The sequence below is a fragment of the Balaenoptera acutorostrata genome, chromosome 13, assembly GCF_949987535.1.
Source record: "Balaenoptera acutorostrata chromosome 13, mBalAcu1.1, whole genome shotgun sequence".
Lineage (NCBI taxonomy): Eukaryota > Metazoa > Chordata > Mammalia > Artiodactyla > Balaenopteridae > Balaenoptera > Balaenoptera acutorostrata.
Window position 1 is genome coordinate 64,241,548 of NC_080076.1, and position 22,207 is coordinate 64,263,754.

At 52.3% G+C, this 22,207-nt stretch overlaps 2 protein-coding genes across 6 annotated transcripts in view; one reads left to right on the top strand and one right to left on the bottom strand.

Annotated features, from left to right (window-relative positions):
- On the top strand, window positions 1–14,100 carry TUBB6 (tubulin beta 6 class V). Of its 3 annotated transcripts, XR_009005091.1 has the most exons (5): window positions 1,136–1,287; window positions 1,541–1,649; window positions 3,174–3,284; window positions 9,577–10,693; window positions 13,660–14,100. XR_009005091.1 is itself a non-coding variant. In XM_057526989.1 (4 exons), the coding sequence occupies exons 3-4, from the start codon at window positions 3,224–3,226 to the stop codon at window positions 10,638–10,640; spliced, it is 1,125 nt and encodes a 374-aa protein (XP_057382972.1). In that variant the 5' UTR covers window positions 1–498; window positions 1,541–1,649; window positions 3,174–3,223; the 3' UTR covers window positions 10,641–11,237. The 3 variants fall into 3 exon arrangements, 2 of the variants coding, with proteins under 2 accessions (XP_057382972.1, XP_057382971.1); XM_057526989.1 differs by lacking the exons at window positions 1,136–1,287; window positions 13,660–14,100 and adding an exon at window positions 1–498 and having other exon boundaries at window positions 9,577–11,237; XM_057526988.1 differs by lacking the exon at window positions 13,660–14,100 and having other exon boundaries at window positions 9,577–11,237.
- Window positions 13,034–22,207, bottom strand: part of AFG3L2 (AFG3 like matrix AAA peptidase subunit 2) — a 27,732-nt gene continuing 18,558 nt past the window's right edge. For 2 of the 3 annotated variants that reach the window (XM_057526985.1, XM_057526987.1), the window contains 5 exons: window positions 21,576–21,686; window positions 19,140–19,255; window positions 17,557–17,757; window positions 15,755–15,949; window positions 13,034–13,671 (listed from right to left, as the gene is read on the bottom strand). In XM_057526985.1, coding sequence (XP_057382968.1) covers window positions 13,432–13,671; window positions 15,755–15,949; window positions 17,557–17,757; window positions 19,140–19,255; window positions 21,576–21,686 — 863 coding nt within the window. In that variant the 3' untranslated portion in view covers window positions 13,034–13,431. Of the gene's footprint in view, window positions 13,672–15,004; window positions 15,072–15,754; window positions 15,950–17,556; window positions 17,758–19,139; window positions 19,256–21,575; window positions 21,687–22,207 lie in introns of all 3 variants that reach the window. The other variant, XM_057526986.1, reaches the window with a different exon arrangement.

Below are 22,207 nucleotides of genomic sequence, written 5' to 3' on the forward strand. Positions count from 1 at the left end.
GCACCTTGTAAAAGGAACAGGAAACCAAGCTTTGCACAGCAGAACTGTCTCCTGGGCCGGGGGAGGGCTTAGCTCATTCCACAGGGAACCCCTGACTTTCCGTGGCCCCAGCGGAGAGAGAAGACACACGAGCTCCATAAGATTGAAGTTTCCTCCCTCCTCCAGCTTCGCACTTATTCACACGCAGGAGGTCCGTGTCCACACCCCCTCCCAACAGCAAGGGAGGCCCCGACCCAGTGATGGGGAAAGTGAGGGAACCAGGCAGAGAGCCCAGACCCCTGCCCCTTCCGGGGCCAACAAAGAGCCTTTCCTCCCAGATTCCGGATGGAGAGGCTGCGTAAACTGTGCAGGGCGGGTGTGTGTGTGTGTGTGTGTGTGTGTGTTCGTTTTCAGGTCCAGCCATGTGTTCACTTTAATCAACTCCATCACAAACTGTTCCAAGTGCTCAGAACCGAAGGGCACCTGTATTTCGAGATGGAGATACAGTAGCGCGGAGACGTAAGAACCCGTGCCGGAGCCTGAGTCGGGGGGCGGGGGTCAGAGTCGCCCCGAAAAACTCCACTCCCGTGTCCCACAGCCCTCTACCCGCTGGGTTTGAACCCGTGGCGGGCGGGGACCATGAGCACCCCTAGGCCCGCGGTCCGGGAACCCGCGAGGGGTCTCCGGTTTCCCTCCGCGCGGGACAGCGAAGGGGTGGGGGTCGAGCTTGTCCTTCCCGTCCACCCACCGCCCGCTGCGTCTCCGCCCCGACCCACTCGGGTGGGCGCCCCAAGGACCGGCTCTTTCCCGGCCCGGCCCCCCAGCAGGGGTCCCTCCACTGTCCCGGGTCTGTTCTCCCTTCTGGGACCGCGCAGGGTCGAGGCAGCCCGGGAAGAACGGCCCCTGGGTGGGGAGCCCAGGGCGCGCAGGCCGCGGGGAGGAGCGGAGGGAGGCGCACCGACCGCTGGGGGCCCGGGGTGGGGGCAGGGGGAAGGCGCAAGGACCGCGGGGGCGAGGGGGCGAGCGGGTGTGAGGCGGGAGCTGGGAAGACCCGGCCTGGCTCAGGGAGATGGGGGAGGGCGCACGGGTGGCGGGGGTGGAGGGGGCGCGGCCAGGGGGGGGAGGGCCCGGCCATTGGCCAGGGCGGCTGGGGGAGGGTCGGGGAGGGGCGGCTGGCGCCGAGTCCAGGGCGCCGAGCGGCGGGGCCCGCAGTCGCCGAGCTGTCCGAGCAGCGAGCGCCGAGCTCGCGCCATGAGGGAGATCGTGCACATCCAAGCGGGCCAGTGCGGGAACCAGATCGGCACCAAGGTGGGCGCGGGCCGGGCCGGGCTCCCTGCGGGTGGGCGGCCCGCCCCTCCCTAATCCCTCGGGCCGGGGCAGCGCGGGAGGACCGGTGCGGCCGAGGGGGACGTCACCGCGGGACCCGAGCGCCCGCTGGCAGCTCAGGCGCGCCTGGAATTGTGCGGCCGCTCCCCGGCCCGAGGGATTGGCCGGCCCTAGGGGAGCCGCGGGTGCCAGGGCCCCGGGCTGACCGTCTGTCCTTCGCCCCGCCCTTTGCAAGTTTTGGGAAGTGATCAGCGACGAACATGGCATCGACCCTGCTGGAGGCTACGTGGGTGACTCGACGCTCCAACTGGAGAGGATCAACGTCTACTACAATGAGTCATCGTGTGAGTGGCGCGGCGCGACCCCGCCCTTCCCCCCGATCCCCGGCCATCCCTCTCTGGGACCCCGTCATCGCCCTGTGGGACCCCGGCCATGCTCCCCCTCCCCAACCCGCGGGGCCGCCCGGCGCGTGGGTGGTTCACTCTGGAAAAATCCTCCCAGATGTAGCGGGACGCCCGACTCCTCCCTCGCTCCCGCTGGGGCGGGAAATCCGACGTCGGTTGATTTCAAACAGCATCTCGTCCTCCCTGGCGGGTCTGAGCTCTTGAAGCGGACCCGTTGCTGCTGTGAAATCAGCTTAGTGGGTCATGTCCGGCTCTTATTAAAATTTATTTTATCTTTAAAATTTTTATTTCTTAATGAAGGTTTTTGGCTAAAACTTTGAAAAACACTCCCTCAAATGATTTTTCTGGCCCTTTGCAGACCTCCAAAAAGACTTTACATCCCCTGGAAGCTGCAACTACAGACAGAGAGGGTCATTGTCTGGTGGAGTTTAGTAAAAATTCCAGGTTGTGGTTTATCCAAGTTTGAGAATAGTATCACCCCTGTCCTGGGTAGCTACATCTATATGGTGGTTACATTATACTTTATTTTTGTAACGACGTTTATTATAAAAGTGATACATGCCCTTCACAAGACAACACAAAACTAAGACGTTGAAGGAACACCCAGGAAGTGACAGGAGCTGCCCTTCCATACACATGTGTCCCCGGCCCCAGAGATAAGCACGCTCTGTCTTTGGAGTTACTGCTGCTTGTCCACACGAGAGCTGGGAAGAGCAGGACACATAAATTACTGGGTTTTAAAAAGGTCTGGAACAGCGGGACATGGATGGTGAGATTCCTGGATGGAACTGAGAAGAGGGCAATATACATGGCACTTGCTGGTCACCCTCAGGCCTAGCCTGGTGACATTCTTTCTTCAGCCTGGGTTTGTGCGTAGCAGGACGGGTTGTAGAGCAGTTCCCAATGCAGTCCTAGTGACCCCACCCTCATGGGGACAGTTTCTTGCCCAGTTGGTGTGAGCGTGTGCTTACAGATGAAACAGCACACGACCACACTTGTCCATAAATGAGACAGTCTCCCGGGAAACAGCCGTGGACGCACCTGGAACAGGTGCTCAGACTCTCTCGTGGGTTCACGTGTGTGTGAGGGAGGGAGGTGCCAAAGTGTCCCGGCAGCTCGGCCACTCGCTGCAGCAAGTACAATTTCTGTGGAGCTAAAAAGTAGAACTGCCCACGGGTGAGAACTGGAAAATACAGGCGGCAGGAGGTCGGGAGACCTCGTTTCTCATCCTGCCTTTTCCAGGAACTTCCTGTGCCCTGTGCCGGGCTGGCTTCCTCATCCGGACAAGTCCACGGTGGACTGTGTACTCTGGGGCTCCCCTCCCCCAGGGCTGAGATTCTGTGACTCTAAGAAAGCCCGCTCTGTACATCCCAGGTGGCTGTGCTGGTGGGACTTGCTCCCGGGAAGTCCATTGCCTTAGGAACCAGAGACTGACCCTTGTGGGTGGGCTCTGTTCTCTTCCAGCTCAGAAGTATGTGCCCAGGGCTGCCCTGGTGGACTTGGAGCCGGGCACCATGGACAGCGTGCGGTCTGGGCCTTTCGGGCAGCTCTTCCGGCCTGACAACTTCATCTTCGGTAGGTTCCGTCTTTCCTCCTTTCTTCTTCCTCTTTTTTATTTTTTAAACATCCAGCTAATTTGGGTGCAAGATTAAAAACATCACGTGGTGTAGAAAAGCTTAGAATGGAAATCAGCAGTCCCCAGCCCCATCATAGGCAGCCTCTTTAAGAAAAGTACCCTCTTGGGGAAAAGTAACCTTTGATTCTCTAAATGAAATGCTTACTGGTGATAGTTGATTTTGAAAATTTTTAGACATTAACTTCTTTTTCCCTCTTATAAATGACTATCCTAATATGATAATAATAATTTGTCTTTGGTTTTTATGTTGCTCATCTTTTAACTTCAGTGTGTTTATATTTCTTCTTCCATCATCTATAGACAGTTGTTCTGCTTTCTTTCTGAAGGTTGGTGCCGTATGAATTTATTAGTTTTATCGGATTTGGGCAAATCTTCCTTCCCCCTTCCTCCACCAGAAAATGATGGCAGCGCCTGTTCCTCTGCAAACTCCTCAAGAAAATTATATAAAATTAAACGAAGTGGCACTGTTAGTGTGACCAGCCTCTTTCACCTTGGAGCCATGGTTTTGGGAGTCAAGGTTACTTCAAAGGGTACAAGAGGAGGCAGAATCTTGGAAGATTTTATTGGTACATGAATTGATTCCCTTGTATTAGAATCAGGCAGTGACCTGTTATAAAGGTACAGGGAGGTACCTTCAGCTGGGTACATGTTCACGAAGTTTATGAGTCCTCTTGGTGTCATCCCCTTCCCCATCACAATGACAACCTACACAAGCAATGGGACAGGCGAAGCTTCTGATAATTTGTTCAAGGGTTTTTGTCACCTTTGATATTTCAAATAGACCAGGATGAAGGTCTCTGGTGCCCCTTTCATTACATCAAAAAATCTAAATTAGCAGTATTTTTATAGTCTACAAATGGGGACATTTATATTCTTTACCTTTTGCTGAACTAGACTTTTCATAGTTGTTCTCAAGCAAAGATGCTTCAAGATCCTACCATCCAATATGGTAGCCACTAGCTACGTGTGGCTATTTAAATTTAATTAAAGTTAAATAAAATCAGTCCACTTCCTCAGTTGTAGTCGACACACCCAGTGCTCAATAGCCAAGTGTGGCTAGTGGCTACCATATTGGACAGTGCAAAGATACAACAGTCCCATCACTGCAGAAAGTTGTATCAGACAGCAGTGCTCACAGCCTTAATAGAGATATTCTACCAAATTAGGGGAATGAAGATGGTACTGATATGAAATAGCTTTAATAGTAATTTTTAAAAGTTGAGACTATTTTTAACTAAGAAAATAACATGTTTGCCATGGGGCATGGAGAGGACCCAGAATGTCTGAACGCACTGTGGTGTGCTGTTAGGCTCAACAATTGTTTTTAAGTCATTCTCCAGTTAATAAAAGAGGCCGAGTTGCCTGTGAATGGAGATGGTTCACCCCCATTGCCTTCAGAGTTGGTGAATTAAAAAAAAGTGTCATTCCATTTTCAGATATAGTTTGAAATAGTTTAAAAAAAAACACTGACTTGAAGTAACTAATTTTAAAAGTGGAAGTTCTCTGCATTTGAGTTTTAAACATGAATATGCTTTAGAAAACCCCAGTTTTTTCTTAACAAACTGCTCGTTGCATAGCAGTCATGCCTATTAGTGGGAGAGAGTTTTGTGGGACAAAGCAAAGCACCAGGAAGGTTGACCTTAGGCCTCTCTGTACGTGTAACTTTCTCTTCCGGATTCAGGGCTGGAGGGGAGTCCGGGAGCACGTAGCCCTAAGCTTTACCCCACACCCCATGTGAGCTGGAGGTGAACCAGGGGTGGGCTCTGAGGCCCCTGGGATCTGTTGCAGCTTCGTGTTCTACAATCTGGAGCCACTGGTTAATGTCCCAACCTCTATTGCAGAAGATGTTCAACTCCTGACCCCCAAATATTTAACTGGGAACGCCTGTTGCTATGAGACAGTGGCAAAATATTTTCAGAAGCCTCCAGCTTCCTTCTTTTGTCGATGGCCGAGAAAACCTCATGGCTGATCACGCTGTAAACACCGAGGAAGCCAAGTGGATGATGTGAGCGGGAGGGAGGGGAGGGTCAAGGCCAAGGGGCTTCACTGGCTGTGGCTGCCTGTCGCCCGGTGTCCCCACTGCCCTCCGGTGATTGGTTTCCACGCTGTTTAGTGAAATCATTCTTAGTCCCTCGGGGCAGCTGAAGGTGCATCTGCTCTTCACCAAGCTCCAGGCGGGAGGCTGGCCCGGCGAGTGCTGGCTTGGTGGGGAGGTGCGAGAGTCGTGGGGGCCTAGGAAGGATGTGATGGTTTTCCAGCCTCATAGGAGAAGGCGGCCAGCCAGGTTTCACCGTAAAGGGAGTCTGTGTTCATGAGCGAGAATGCAGTTACCTCCTGGGGGCGGGAAACGCCCCAAGGGGCCATGGCAGGACTCAAGGCTGCCCCTCTGGAGTCTGTCCATCTCTGCCCCCGGCTCGATGGCCTCGCTGATGTCACCAGTCCTCTGCTCATAGATATTTAGCTCTTGACCTTTTCACTGTTACAAACTGCTCCCTGGTGAGTCTCTGTCCACATGTCATTCTGCGCGTTTTGGGTAGACTCTCTGAGTCAATAGGACCAACTTGGATCCTTGTCGCTGACTTGCCCCCTGTGGAGGCCCGTCCTCCTCATGCCCCCAGTGGCTCCAGTGTGTGTGGGGGGGCCTTGCCCCAGACCCCCGTCAGCACGGTGTTACCAAGCTTTTGAGCTCTGTCAGCTTCATGGAGGGTAATCGAATCTCCTTATTTAGTTTGCATTTCCCTCGTGAGGAGTATGCCATGGGTTTGTTATTTGCACTTCCCTCCCTGCGATCTGTGCTTATATCCTTTGCCCATCTTCCTAAAGGCTGTCGTTGTCCTTATGGATTTGTAGGACTTATTTAGATGCTTCCGAAGGGATTCCCTTGGTATAAGATATGAATCACTAATAGTCAGTACATCTTAAACTTACTGAATAATCACAGAATTTCGCTGGTTCTTCTTTTACAGACTTGCACTTTACACCACAGGGCTTAGCACTGATAAATGCTGTGCAAGATCCAAAGACATTTGAGCTAAGACTCCTTCCCCATGTGTGAGGCCGCCCCCCCGGGGTAACTGCAGAATCCAGGGGTGTCCGAGAGCAGGCCCCGCCCCCAAGTGCCCAGAGCCTTCCTTCTGCTATGGTGCTAGGCGGGTCTCCAGGGGCAGCCCCGGCTGTGTCACTACCACAGCTCAGTTTCCCCCATCGGTGCACGGGGGTGGTGGTGAATTGTTGCCACCAGTGGGGTAGACAGAAATCAAGGGAATGTCTTTGGCGTAAGGGGGGAGAGGTCTGCACAGCATGTGCCAGCAGCGCCTTGGCCCCTCTGCTCCTCTTGCTGTCTGAGTCCACCTGACGCTGCCGAATCCCCTGCCCGCTCCACCTTCAGCAGTGGGACCACCGTGGTCTCTTTTGTTCGATGTGTAGGGAAAGTTTGATAAGGGGGCTGATGGATTTATTTTTAAATTTTTTATAATACATGATTCTTTTCAAAACCAAATTTGATATACCCAAACTGAAGAAATACAATGTCTTTAAATAGCCTTCCTTGCTTCCTCAACAGCTGACCATTTTAGCCGCACCTTACACTGCCTAATTACCAGTTAATGAGAAACGGCAATGCCTTGTCTTTTTTTTTTTTAATTAATTAACTTATTTATTTATTCTTGGCTGTGTTGGGTCTTCGTTTCTGTGCGAGGGCTTTCTCTAGTTGCGGCGAGCGGGGGCCACTCTTCATCGCGGTGCGCGGACCTCTTACTATCGCGACCTCTCTTGTTGCGGAGCACAGGCTCCAGACACGCAGGCTCAGTAATTGTGGCTCACGGGCCCAGTTGCTCCGTGGCATGTGGGATCTTTCCAGACCAGGGCTCGAACCCATGTCCCCTGCATTGGCAGGTAGATTCTCAACCACTGCGCCACCAGGGAAGCCCTGTCTTTTTAATTTATCTTTAAATCTCTGCATCATTTACTTTGATTTTACTGCTTTTTGTAATTTACCTTACAGTGTGCTCTAGAATTCAGTTCTCAGTGGTTTCTCTAATATTCCTTAAAATGCATATTAACATATTGATTTGAGTTGAAAATTAAAGTCATGTTTTTCTGACAGAAAGTAAGTCCAATCTACAGAATCGCTCTGATAATGAGGGCTGCCTTTTCCAGTTAGGTTACATGGCCAATAGTTTTTACAACCTGAATAAGCTAAATCTGCAACCTAAAAATTTTGACAAAAATATATTTAAAACATTTTGTTAAAAACCATATTTGCAAAGTTGTGTTGGAATTAAGATTTCAAATTTTCCAACCCTTTGTAAGTATACTGGACCACACAAAGAGCCTTTCAATGAAAGAGCATTAGGTAAGTCTTGGTGCAAAGCCTTTTGGACCAACAGAAGGAAAGTGTGATTGATGCAAGTCAGGTGTTTCCAATTCTGCTTTCCACAAAATTGAGTTTTGCGCTGAAAGATGATTAAAAATACTTTTTTTTTCTTTTTGGCCGTGCCACGTGGCATGTGGGATAGCCAGGGAAGTCCCTAAAAATACACTGTGATGATAGATCACTATTTGATTTTTTGGCATTTAACTCTGAAGATCAAATAATTCAATGACATTGTTAGAATACAATTGATTCCATTTACATATTTATGTGAACAAGACTTTTAAGTATTTATATATGTAAAAACAAAGAAAAAGGAATAAAATGGATGCCAAGTACTTCCCTGGTGGTCCAGTGGTTAAGACTGCACTTCCACTGCAGGGGGCACAGGTTCGGTCCCCGGTCAGGGAAGATCCCACGTGTGGTGTGGTGCGGCCAAAAAAAAAAAGAAAAAAAAGGATGCCAAACCTTGTCTCATTCTGGCAATATCTGATGTTCACACTTGGATAAATGAACTAATTGAAAAGAATACAGTTATTGACATTTTAAACACCTTGTGATCATAGGAATTTTTTTTAAAAATTCAATTTCAACTTAGGATTTATTCCTGTTTTTTGTTTTTTTGTTTTTTTTTTGGCCACGCTGCGCAGCTTGTGGGATCTTAGTTCCCCGACCAGGGATCAAACCCTGGCTACGGCAGTGAATCTGCCAAGCCCTAACCACTGGACCGCCAGGGAATTCCCTATTCCTGATCTTTACATGGACTCTGCGGGATACATTTAATAGAATGATGTAACATGTTTGTTTTCAAAAGGGAGTATTTATAGTACCTCGGAAATTAAAATATCATTCGCAACTATTTGAATTTATGAAGACGTTAGATGTCAGCTTAATGTTGGGGTATGTAGTTTTAAAATATTTTCAGGGCTACAGAGCAGTGGTGTCTGAAGAGCACTGCATTACAGGAAATGTGCAGTGTCCAGAAAAGCAAAAACGAAAATAAGTTCCTCCCGGTCCTCTTTGCCAGATCTTTTTAAGTGCATCCATTCAAACAAACACAGGCCTGTGTATACAGCTTGGAAAAAATGCTTTGTCTACTGATGGAGCTTCCATTTTATAACGAAGTGAACTGAAAATTAGGATTTTAAATTGAGCAGCCAACCTTTCAGATTAAAAATTTCTTCCATAAAGTAAAGTAGAAATAAGCATGTTGGGGAAAATGCACTGTTGTTTAAAACAAACAAACAAAAAACCCAAAACAGACTAATGAGAAGGTCTCTTTCTAGTTACTTGAACTCCTTGGAAAAAATACAAAGACTTTCACATATGTTAATCTTACCACGACTGACTGGAAGCAATTTGAGGGCAGGAATGACTTCCTGTGCTGGGTGTTTAATTACAGTTGCAAAATAGTGTGTGCTCAGAAACTTTTGCAACCGTAATTCTGGATAATGAACGAGGAGCCCCGTTAACGTGAGAAAGTATTACTGTTTCGAAAAGAAAGTATTTGTGCATAGTACAAAATTCAGAGAGCCCAAAGGAGAGGGGAAAGCAATTTGTTTTTTAATGTATACTTTCTGTTCTCTTTGTCTTTCACCTTGTGGGAGAATTATCTACTTAAAAATAAGAATGGAATTACCAGGTGAGAACACGGGTACAGCTTAAAACTGGTGGATTTCCCTTGTCTGAAGCAGCTGCCTGCCCTCCCGCGCTCCTGCAGTGCTGGGGGACCTGGGCCCACCCCTCGCTCTATTATCTAATCGTGTCCTAACACATTTTAAACGTACTAACGGCCCCTCGCAGCTCCCCCCGCCCCATAGCCCTGTCTGAAACGTGTCCCCTCTCTTGCTTGACTCCAGGACAGACTGGCGCCGGGAACAACTGGGCCAAAGGCCACTACACGGAGGGCGCCGAGCTGGTGGACTCGGTCCTGGACGTGGTGCGGAAGGAGTGCGAGCACTGCGACTGCCTGCAGGGCTTCCAGCTGACCCACTCGCTGGGCGGCGGCACCGGTTCTGGGATGGGCACTCTCCTCATCAGCAAGATCCGTGAGGAGTACCCCGACCGCATCATGAACACCTTCAGCGTGATGCCCTCGCCCAAGGTGTCGGACACGGTGGTGGAGCCCTACAACGCCACCCTCTCCGTGCACCAGCTGGTGGAGAACACGGACGAGACCTACTGCATCGACAACGAGGCCCTGTACGACATCTGCTTCCGCACCCTGAAACTGACCACGCCCACCTATGGGGACCTCAACCACCTGGTGTCGGCCACCATGAGCGGGGTCACCACCTCCCTGCGCTTCCCCGGCCAGCTCAACGCTGACTTGCGCAAGCTGGCCGTGAACATGGTGCCCTTCCCGCGCCTGCACTTCTTCATGCCCGGCTTTGCCCCGCTCACCGCCCGTGGCAGCCAGCAGTACCGGGCGCTGACGGTGCCTGAGCTCACCCAGCAGATGTTCGATGCCAAGAATATGATGGCGGCCTGTGACCCCCGCCACGGCCGCTACCTGACCGTGGCCGCCGTGTTCCGGGGCCCCATGTCCATGAAGGAGGTGGATGAGCAGATGCTGGCCATCCAGAACAAGAACAGCAGCTACTTCGTGGAGTGGATCCCCAACAACGTGAAGGTGGCCGTGTGCGACATCCCGCCGCGCGGCCTGAAGATGGCCGCCACCTTCATCGGCAACAGCACGGCCATCCAGGAGCTGTTCAAGCGCATCTCGGAGCAGTTCTCAGCCATGTTCCGGCGCAAGGCCTTCCTGCACTGGTTCACGGGTGAGGGCATGGACGAGATGGAGTTCACTGAGGCCGAAAGCAACATGAACGACCTGGTGTCTGAGTACCAGCAGTACCAGGACGCCACAGCCGACGAGGGCGAGGAAGCTTTTGAGGACGACGAGGAGGAGGTCAACGAATAGAGGCGCGTCCCTGCCTTGGACGCCGCGGCTCAGAGGTCCTTCCTCCAATCCTGGTGAGTCTCCCGGCCGCCAAGGGGAGCCCTGGTCTGAGTGTGTGGGGACGGGCCCCTCGCAGAGGCAGCGAGACTGTCCTGTCCGTCATCCGGGATGAAGGACATCAGAAGAGCGGGGACTGGCATCCCTACCCAAACATCAGACCAGAGAGGACTTGAAAGAACTCATGGGCCATAAATAAAGGGCTAAATAAATAAACCTCACCTTCTCTTAAGTGTTCAACCATGTCTGGGAATTAGGGGGTTAGAAACGGTGTGTTTCATCCTGTGATGACACCTGGAGCCACAAGGTGCTGCCTCGTACTGGACGTGCAGCTCTGAACTCAGGAACAACCTGGTCACAATAAACCCTAAGTGTCCCTGTCTCTCCCGCCTCTGCTTCCCCGACAGCACCCGCCCCTTCCTGGGGTGCAGCCCTGACAGCCCACTCCACACAGGGAGGGGCTTCACTTCCGTTGGAGGCTCTCGGGCAGCCCTGAGATTCTTTAATTGGTGGCTCCTATGGAAAGCAGCACACCCCCAAATAAAAGCCCTTGTCCCCGTTTGTACGTCCCCAGCACTTACGCCCCCACGAATCTTTCCTGCGTCCAGCCCTAGGCTAGTCCGCCCAGCCTCCCCTAACAACCTGGCTGAGATTTGGAGGAGCCACAGAAAATGACCCTCAGGCTTCCAGCCAAAGCTGGGGACACACAAGCTCAAGGTGGGTGGGGTGCCGGCTGGCGGCTCTGGGAGCTGCTGTGCTTCCTTCTGGGGGTGCAGGGCCAGCAGGCAGGCCCCGCACAGGGCACAGGATCCCCCGCCCCCCCACCTCACGGTGTCTGCTCCCTAAGACGCCTTTTAGGCTCAGCCTCCACGGGGCGAGCAGGCTCGCTTCCCAGGTTCTGGCTTCTTCCCCCTGGAGGGCACTGTGAGCCCAGCTGCTTCAGCCCAGGGAACACGAGCGTGTCACTGCGGGTGGAAGCATTTTAATGCTAGTGCTGGACCCCCTGCCCAGCCTCCCCACCCCTCATGGGTCCCTGAGGAACTGCTGAGCTGAGCCTCTGCCCCATGGTGGCCCTCTGTAATTCTGTGTCCGCTGCGCCTTGGACAAAATGACCCACAAAACACGCAACATGGCTTGAACCGAGGTGAGATCCCGTTTTTGCAAAAATCTAACCATTTTGTGAGACTACGGTGAAAATCTCTCACCGCCCCCATCTACGCTGGACCCTCACTAGGTCTGGCGGGCCTTGGAGGAGAGACGGGTGCCTTAGCGCCTGCTGGAGGCCAAACCCGAGTCAGGCCCCGACACACTCATGCTGCGCGGGTGCCGCACTGAGGCCACAGCGGCCACTCTGGGCCCCACTGGCCGCCAGCCATGCAGGACCTCATACAGCGCAGGGGAGATGTGGGTCACCACCCGAGCGCCAGCAGGCCTGACTCACGACTGGCACCACCCAGGAGGCTCAGCAGGGGCGGCGCACGCTGGCCCCCTCCCTGCAGGGCTGTCCTCCTCACGTAACAGCCTTACTCAACAAGCGCCCAGAGCGTCCCGTGAGGAAGGGAAGGGAGGCTGTGATTGGTACCCCTGCAGCCCCAGCTCCCGGGATGCTGTGATGCCGTTAGTGCTTCTGTGGCCTGGCGAGCTGGAGTGTGGAAGAGTGGTCCCAGGATGGGCAGGGGCGCGGGGGCCACCTGGGCCACCTGCCACCCCATCGGTCCAGTGCTCCTCCAGGACGCCAGCCGATTCTGCGCCTGAAGCCTGACAAGTCACGTCCCACAACACATCTGCGTCAAGAACACACAAGCAAGTTGGAATAACACTAAAGGAGACAGCTAAAAAGTATTAAAAATGCAGAAATGTGTGGTGCCTCCAAGTCCAGATAATGGCATTTGAAGACCTACGTCTTCTTCGGGCCACCTTCTGGCGAGCTCTGACCTAGGTCTGCGGCACTGTGGACGCTGGCTTTTCTGGAACCACAGCAGCACATCACTCCCTTCTAACGGTAACAGTGACCTCGCGGAGGGCGCAGGGCTTCCCAGCCCCGTGGCAGTGCCCTGCAGTCCAGCCTGCCAGCCCGCAGCCCAGCGGTGGTTATACATCCGCCGCAGACCCACACATGGGACCAAGGCCCGGTCGTGGTTGGCCGAGTGAGGATGTGCCGTCACGGGCTCACTCGGGCCAACACACTTCACACCCTGAGTTCATCCTCCAGGATGCACAAATCTAGACTTCCTGAGCGTCTCGTGGGAGCTGAAGAGAACCGCAAACCTGAGACCCTTAACAGTGACGTCATTCAATCCCTTCCTGTTACGTTTTCTGAGAAGAAGTAGCCCAAGCATAATCAGCGACACTGTATGTTCAGGAGGAAAAAAGTGCAGTGTTTACACTTTATTTTTGACATAAAGCCGTATTTACACAATACATTCATATTTTTAAATGTTACAGCTCTCTGTAGAAAACCATTCCATCACAAAATAGCAACTTGTGACCCGGATTCCATCTTTAAAATATTAAATCAAATGAAAATATTCCTAATTTCATAGCCCATCACAGAGGGAGACTCTGAAAGGAGGCGGGAGTGAAGAGCAGGTGACAGCGAGAGGGCCCCCACCCGATGGGGACACAGACCGGGAGAGCCCAAGGCTGGGGCACGTGCCCTCCCCCGCAACCCGGGTGACTTCCAAGGCCGCGGACGAAGCACCCCGCTTCCCACTGTGTCGTGAGGCCGAGCGCGGCTCTGAAGGCACAGCTCGGGCTACGCGGGGCCAGCGCCCTGGACCTGGCTGGCGGCCTTCTCGCCCGAGGGCTCCTCTGAGCCCTCCCGCTCCCTGTTCCAGTCCTTCAGGCCCTCAGGCAGCGAGGTGTCCTCGTCCAGGCTGCCGGTGCCTTCCACAAATTCCTCATACGTAGACTTTTCCGCAAACGGTCTGGGGCCCAGGAGTTCCACCATGTCGTTCTTGTCTAACACTTCTTTCTCTAACAGGAGCAGAGCAACCTGCAATGCGAACACCTGCGGTTAAACAGTCACCCAGCAACGTCTCTCCAATCTCATCACCTCCTATTTACAGTCAACCCCCTTCCAAAAAACGGTTTAGGACCACTGAAAAGAGATATTCACGGTCATGTCACTTTAGAATAAGATGTGCAAAAATCCTGGAAAAACACGTGTCCCCACGAAGGGCGCAGCTGCACAGTGTGGTGCACCCACGTGGCCCGTGACTGTGCCCTGGACTTAGTGGGGGAGCTCTGTCCCTGACGCCACAGAAAGACAGCCTTGGGGAGGAGAGCCAGACGCAGTGTCCCTGGGCCCCACCTGCTTCCAAAGAGGGGAGGAGCTCCCTCTGGCTTACGGAGCAGAAAGAAATACTGTGAGGAAGTGTGAGAAAGTGATGCAAGTGACTGGGGGTGGGGGTGGGGGAACGGGTGGAAACAGGGAAATTTTAAAAGGTGGTTGATAAAAATAAAGACAAATGAGGCAGAGACACAATATGAAGCAGGAGATTAATGTGAAAATATGCATCTCGAAGTTCTGGTCTCTGTGTGGCTGAACCACAAGAGTGACATGACACCCGGCCACAGAAAAAGGGACCCCTGCCAGCTACGAGTGGGGAGGTGAGGGACGGTGTCAGGAGGACAGGGAACAGGGTCACGTTAGACCCGCTCACTGTTACCACTGCCTTTCTACTTCTGCTGCCACCACGGCACCATCTCGGGAAGTTAAAACACACCCACGGCTGCCTCTGCACTGGCCTCTGACTGCCCCCCTGGAGGTGGCACCCTGCTGCCACTCTCCTTTATTTTTTTTAAGTTTTGGTAACTTTTTTTTTTAAAGATTTATTTTTTTAAATTTATTTATTTTGGCTGCGCCGGGTCTTAGTTGTAATGTGCGGACTCTTAGTTGCGGCATGCGAGATCTAGTTCCCCGATCAGGGATCAAACCCAGGCCCCCTGCAATGGGAGCGCGGAGTCTTAACCACTGGCCCACCAGGGAAGTCCCCGCCGCTCTCTCCTTTAAATGATGAGTTTTTAAGCATTTCCACTCCGGATTCTTTCAGTACTCCTGACTATAAAACACAGGGGCCGGATGAGATCTCCATGAAGGGCACCTCTAGCTCCAGAGCTGTGTTTCCCGCAGAGCTCTGGAGGCCCCAGACACCGTGTTCTGCCCTCTGCACCCCCTCCTCGCTCACTAGGGCCCCACACAGCGAGTCCTCCTCTCCTCCCCATGTTCACTCTGTAGCCTGATGAGCCGTCAGGGTGGATATCAGCCTTCTCTGCCCTCTACCCTCTCCCCTCGGAGCCCCTGCTGCAGGCCCCCTCCCACCTACCCCGTGCTCTGTGAAAAGGCACCTCGGGCTCTGCCGGGCACAGCTCACAGTGGGCTTCTCTGAAGATCTGCCAATCAGACAGCATCATCTTAGAATAGCTTTTTTCTCTATCAATCCTTTATAGAAGACTTCTCACCTGTGCTTTTGTCATGAGAGTGTGGAATATTTAAAAAACAGAAAATTCTCCGTTTGGTTGCACAGATTCTGAATAATTACGAGTTTACTGGATGCAAGAAATCGACTGAATTAGAAAGGCTCCCTCCCTTTTGAAAGTGCTATCAAATGAGGCACAACAACGGAAGATACAAAGAATGTTTGTTCACGGAAGGTCCTAATTAAGCAAAGGTCCTACATATCTAGTTTGGCTAATTCTTTCATTTGCCGTTCCACTACCTCTTTACTCTGGAGGTGAAGCGCAGTGGTCAATCCCGATCAGGCCACCGGGCTCTGCATCTGGAAGCACTTGGTGGGTGAGTGCAGGTTCAACTGTGTGTCTGGTGTGAACAGACTTCGTTAATCCCGCGCTCACATTCCTAAGAACCAGCAGCCGGGATCGTGCCCGCTGCTGTTCCTCCCACATCCCCCCAGCCCCACAGAGACAGCAGACACAGCATCAGGATGGAGGAAGGAGCCTGGGATTAACAGGCACAGGGGACGTTGGCGTCTACAAACCAACCAACCAGTCAAGCCATCAGTCTCAACTCTTTCTGCAAAACCGTGCAGAGAATCATTGGTGCAGCCGGCACCCACCTTTTCCACATCTGCTTTCTTTTCTGTGAGAAGAGCGACTGTCCTCTTGTAAGCATCGTTGATAAGTATTCGTACTTCGTCATCTATCAGTCTGGCCGTGGCTTCGCTGTAAGGCTTTTCCAACACCATGTCCCCCTGACGGGGGAGGTCAAAGGAGATTTGCCCGACCTTTTCATTCATGCCGAACTGAACAATCTGAAAAAGAATGCATGACTAGTGGTGGGCATCCATTTCTGCCCACAGGTTTTTATAAAATGGCAGCAAATCCACTGACATGAAATCCACACACCTCACTGCAGTACTACTCGTTAACCCGCAAAAACGACACGGCGGCCTTGAGTCGGCCAAGTAGACCAGGGTGTTCTGCGTAGATGGAGGTTGGGAGGACAAGACCAGAGACCCACAGGCAACATCTACAAGGCAGGCGGCAAACGGGCAGGGACAAACCCCAACGGTGACGAGACCTGCTTGAAATCGCTCTGCACGAGGGGAGGTGAGGACAGGCAAGGAGCATCCAACAGACGGGAGGAACCACCCAGGCCGCCCAGAGGCTCCTCCCGCGTCGCCCGGGCTCCAGGAACCTGCAAGGGGCATCTGCATTCTCCCTGAGTCCACGGGGCCCGGCCTACACCCCATGAGACCCCCACACTAACCACACAAAAACCCCACATTAAGAAGAAGCTGTGGAAGTAAAATCCAAACTGACCAGAAAAGAGAAGGCGCAGATAAAAGACGGGAGCAGGAACAGATCAGAAAGTAGGAAGTCACGTTTTTTAAAAGTTTATGAAAACAGCAGGAAAGAAATTCTAAAACCGTAAAACTAGAAAAACTGTCTTAATCCACCTCCTTCCTAAGAGATCAGGAAAACAAACTTCATGTAAAAGTGGGCAACAGAAAAATCCCTTACAAAGTTGTTATGAGAAGAAAGTAAGGAGAATAATGTCTACATAGATAAGGGAAGTGGGATGGAGAGACGTCCATAAAACAGATGAAAACTGTAACCCACAACTTCAGAAAAGGCTAACCGAAATCAGGAAGGTGAAGGAAAATAAGAAAGAATAATATTAAGTCAGAATCAGAAAATTTAGATGAGGTGCTAGAATGCAGGAAATAAGAAAAGAAAACATTACAATTATTTTTTAAAATGGAGATTAAACTGGAAAGAACACAAGAGCAAACAACCCCAACAAACAAATGCCCTAAGAAAAATTATTGGTTTTTTTGGGTTTTTTTTTTTTGGCAGTGCTACGCGGCACATGTGATCTTAGTTCCCCAACCAGGGATATAACCCGCGTCCCCTGCATTGGAAGCTTGGAGTCTTAACCACTGGACCACCAGGGAAGTCCCAAGAAAAATGAAAGGTATGGGAAAGTAACAGGCCCAGAAGAGCTGACATATGAATAAAAGGAGTTCCCAAAGAAAGTCACTGACATCAAGTTCCACGACAGCAAAATGACCTTGTCTGGGGATGGAGGCAGCCGGGATAAACTTAAAGGAAACAGGGGAATGGCTGCTCCCAGCAGAAAGGACCAGAAGGGACAGGCACCAGGGAGTCCACGCGGGATCCCACAGGCTTGTAACTGAACATAAACTCTACTGATGTGCTTTATACACTCTTAGTAATAAACTTGAAAGACCGAACTCTCAAAACAAGGGTTTCTTTTCCTAAGTTTTGATTGTTTTAAAATGGATTTCTCTTAAGAAGTAACCCTTGCCTGGAAAGCCTAGACCAGTCAAACAGCAGTGCTGTTCCAGAGCCGTTGGTGCAGGTGAGGATGCAAGATGACCCCGCCCACACTCACCTGAGCATACGCACTCTGAGTCACTTTTCGCAAGTCGTCCTGAGCGCCGGTTGTGATTCTCCCGAAGAAGATCTCCTCTGACACGCGGCCGCCCAGAGTCATGCACATCCTGTCCAGGAGCTGCTCTTTGGTGTAGAGGTACTGCTCCTTGGGTAAGTACTGCGCGTAGCCCAGCCCTTTGCCCCGAGGGATGATGGACACCTGACGAGGAGAACACACGGCGCGCTGAGGACGGACGCGGCCACGGGAGGCTGATGTGGAGCCACAGGGAGACTCACTGGCGAGGAAAGCACCGCCGACTCGGCTGGAGGAGCTGGGTGGGAGGGCCCGTCCAGGAGAGCATTTTCTCTTAGGGTAACCTCACCCGAGAGGTCTATAAAGTATTTCTTGTCTCTTATAAAGCTCAACTGGAAGTGTTCAGTCCTGACAACAGGGCTGCTGCTGAGTGGCGACCCCTCCAGACTTGACCGCCGGCCCCGCCTACCCCGCTTCCCAGGAGGCAGGCAGAGGGGCCAGCAGCCTTCGTTTTCTAGTCCTCTTGTTGCAATTGAGTAGATTCCTTTAATTTTTACAATCAATGCGCCCAGTTACAGGTTACAGTTCAGTGAGTTCCGACAAACAGCCTCTCCCACAACCAAGATACAAAACATCTTCCTCTTCTCCCTGAAGTCCCCTCCCCCGCCCCCACAGCTGAGTTGCAATTTCTAGAACTGCAGTAAATGGCCTCATACAGTATGGACTTCACCGTATCTGGTCTGTGTCACTGTCCCCGAGACCCACCCCCACTGCCGGCTGTGTTAACAGTGCACTCGGCTCCACTGCCGCAGAGCAATCACTGGGTAAAAACACACCAAACATCCACTCCTTCTTGAAGGACTTTGGGGGCTCTTTCTGGTTTACTGCTATTACAGATGAAGCAGTAAAAGTATTCCATGGACATGTTTTTATTTCTCTTGGGTAAACACACAGGAGTGGGACCGTTTGGTTGTATTGGAAGCATTTGTCACCTTTATGAGAAACTGCCTAACTGGTTTCCACAGTGGCTGCCCCCGGTCAGGTGCCCGTTCGCAGGCATGGGGGCCAACTGGACTGACCTCGGGACACGTGGAGCTTCGGCAGGGTTCCACCCACACCTCCCGGTGACTTAGGGCATCCAGTATCTTCACGTGCCTGGCGCCCATTCCTATTCCTTCTCTTGGGAAGTACATGCGCATACATCTTGCCTATTATTTTACAGGGTTGCTTGTTTCCCTACCACTGAATTTTAAGAGTCCTTTATGTATTCCAGGTACACGTCCGTCCTCTGTCATATACACGTACTGCAAGTATTTCCAAGGTGTGTGGCTTGCCCTTCATTTTCTCTGTGGAGTCAGGGAAACCCTCTGGGCAAGAGAGCCCCAGACGCCCAAGCCTGACCCACGGTAGCAACTGCTTTTCCAGAGTGAACCCCTCCAGCTTCTGCACACTTTCCTTTCCAAACTTTAGAACTCATCTGTGTGACCCCTTCACCCCAACACCATCAGCAGATGTTCCTGCCACGTGGCCCCGTGTGGCCACCGTCTGTTCCACGCCAACTGCCTCACCTTCAGGAGGGGGTCCGCGTGCTCCAGATACCAGCCGGCAACTGCGTGGCCAGCCTCGTGGTATGCCACCGTCTTCTTCTCCTCGGGCTGCAGAACCTGAGTTTTTTTCTCTAAGCCTGACATGCAGAACAGAAAACAAAACCCACTGCTTTAGTGACACCGACATCAAAGGAGATTTACACGATACCACACAGCGTCTCATCTAAATCGTGACTCAGAGACCAAGCTGCCTGTGACCATGGAAGATTCCCAATCAGGGGCAGAACAAAGCAAAGCATCAACTTCAAAATATACAACCACCGCAAAACGCATTCACTACCCCACCCCAGGCCCACTTTCTCCTACTCTCCCACTCGAGTCACATATCTTGTTTTGAGAAATAAACAGAAATGCAAAGTAAAATTCAGCACTAGGGTCAATTTGACACATAAAATTCACAGAAAACGAAGACATCTGGAAAGAGCTCACTGCCTAGTCTAGGCATTGGGAATCACCAAGTAGGGGGAGACAAGGACCCGGCCGAGGTGGTGGGCACACGAGGGTGGGAGGAGAGCCAGGCCCGTGAGAGGGCCTGGGATGCCTGCTCAGGCCCACAGACCGAGGCAGCAGCCCGGCACCCCCAGCAGTGCAGCCGCAGAGCAGCCCTGAGAAGGTGCCCCCGAGCCGGCCCGCGTGTTGCCAGAACTGAAGGACCCCCGCTCCAGCCTGGATGGAGGCGGACGCGGAGCTCGCCCGCACCTCTGGGCTGTAGTCTGTACTGATACAAAGCTCACACGTGACACCAGCTTTCTCATGTTCCAGGTACTCACCTGAGAATTTCTCAACTGGTAACACGTTAAGGAGTCTGGGAGATTGAAAAAGAAAAGAGGGCGAACTGTGTTCCCGAGGACTCAGCCCAGGACAAGCACACGCCGCAGAGCCGCCAGTGGGTGGGGAGAGGGCAGGTGGACAGCCCTGTGCTCCAGACACAGACACGCAGTTCTCATGTCCCCAAAACACAAGAACCCCCAGCTTGTCACAGGATTTCCTCTCCTCCGCTCGCGATCCAGTCACAGGGCGCGTGCTGGCCCCAGCGGCTGAGCGTGAACGGCACGCCCGTGCCCCTCAGGGCAAGGGCTCTGCCCCACCCGCCGCCCTGGCCTCTTTCACAAACTCATTTTCCTACTAAACACGCCCCCCTCCCCCGCTTCCCCCTGACCTAAAAGAACACAAAGAGTCTTCTCCTGTGTTTACAGTGAGGTATTTTAACTCCACTCACAACTCTGTCATCTTAGACTTTTTCTTTTCCCTAACGAATCTCAAACGGTCCAGTCACTCACTCGGCCCCGCTACAACTCCCCCCACCAACCAACGCCCGGCCCCTCCCGGCTCCCCTGCAGTGGCACCTACTCCTTGTCTCACCTGCTAATGAGCCTGCCAGGCCTGTGGCACAAAACAAGCTTCGGAAACTGCTGACAGCCGTTTCCCCCTCGGCTGTCGGCTGCGTGGCCCGTGCCCTCACCCACCCCGCACCACGGGAACCACGGCCGTGCGCAGGACCCCACGGGGACATCCCGCCCCGGCTCACTTCCCGCCAAACCAGCGGCCCCGAGGACGCCCTTCCCACCTGTGGCCATGGGGCTCTCACGCTCATGTCTGCTACCGCACGTTAAGGACCAGTAGGGGCTCTGCCTCCAGACGCGCCTCTTCTTCAAAGATGCATCTTCCTGAACTATCACTGACTATCCCGTTACTCAGTGGCTCAGGAAAACTCGTGTTAGTACAATACTGGCCGCAAAACAACATTAAAAAAGCTCTTAACACTCAAGGCTCGCTAAAATCTAGGCTTCAACACCTCTCTCCACTTTGTCTTCCTTCCCACAGGAACTGGAGTCTGAGCAACTCACCTCCCGCCCTGAGGCACAGGCCATGACCTGCTCCTCTGCTCACCCGCGTTCACACCACATCCCCTCCTCCTCCTGAGCCCAGTTTAAACCCCGCTCTTCTGTGGAGCCTGCCTGGCTGCGGTGCCATTCCCTCCTCTGGATGCCCAAGTTCTCGAACTCCTAGTTATCTTTTTAACGGTATTAACTATAAGCTCTCTAGAAAGCAAGGAAAACACATTACTGGCCAACCCTGCTTGACAGGTGAGCATTTCCCAGTCAAACGGTTGTTACAGCTGTTCATCCATCACCTATATCTAGCTTAGAGCACATTTAACTCATGCGATGAAATTTTTGGAAACAGGGAGGTTGTGAGTGTTTTAGAAAAACTAGATTGCTATGATGCTATAATTCAGGGGAGGACACCTCCCTGCTTGCTGCCCGTGCAGCATGAGGGTGGCGTCTCAGACCCATCCGACAGGGTGCCGGCGAGCCCCAGGCCTGGGCAGATACACGCCCCGGCCTCAAACTCACGCCATCCGCCCTTGGTCGTGGGTCCCACCAGATGCCTTACCGCCAATTACTCGTTCAATTGCTTGTTCGAAGTGTTTCTGATTTATGGAATCTGAAAGGTGTCTCGCAGCGATCAAAGCAGCTTCATTGCAGACGTTGGCAACATCGGCTCCTGTGAAAGGGACACACACAACGGCTCACCCACCAAATACACCTGAGCTCACTGGTCACACATTGTGAAGAAGGGAACCCGGGCCAACTGTCCACCAGCAGCAGGCTGTAGCGCTCAGTCCTGCCTCGCACAATCTGGCCCCTGAATTGCGCGCTGCAAGTATCAGCAGCAGACAGATGCCCACAGGCAGCCCTCCACCTTTAGAGACTGTGCAATGACAGCAAACTAAGACAGCGCTTTAAAATGCCCATCAACTTAGTTCCACCATCTCTGTTGGGAAAGTGACTTAAGTGGATATTGGGCAATCTGCTGAAATATAATGAAATACATAGGCATTAAAATGACCTAATGCATTCAGTTAAACAACGAAAGTTAAACATGAGAAGCTTGCCAAAAGCTTTCTAGATCCTTAGGTCTCTGTAAATTACCTTTACAGAGAAAGTATACAGGGACACAAATAGGCCATAACACAATGTATGTGCTCAACAAAAAATATTAAAAAGTCAGGCCCCTGGGACATT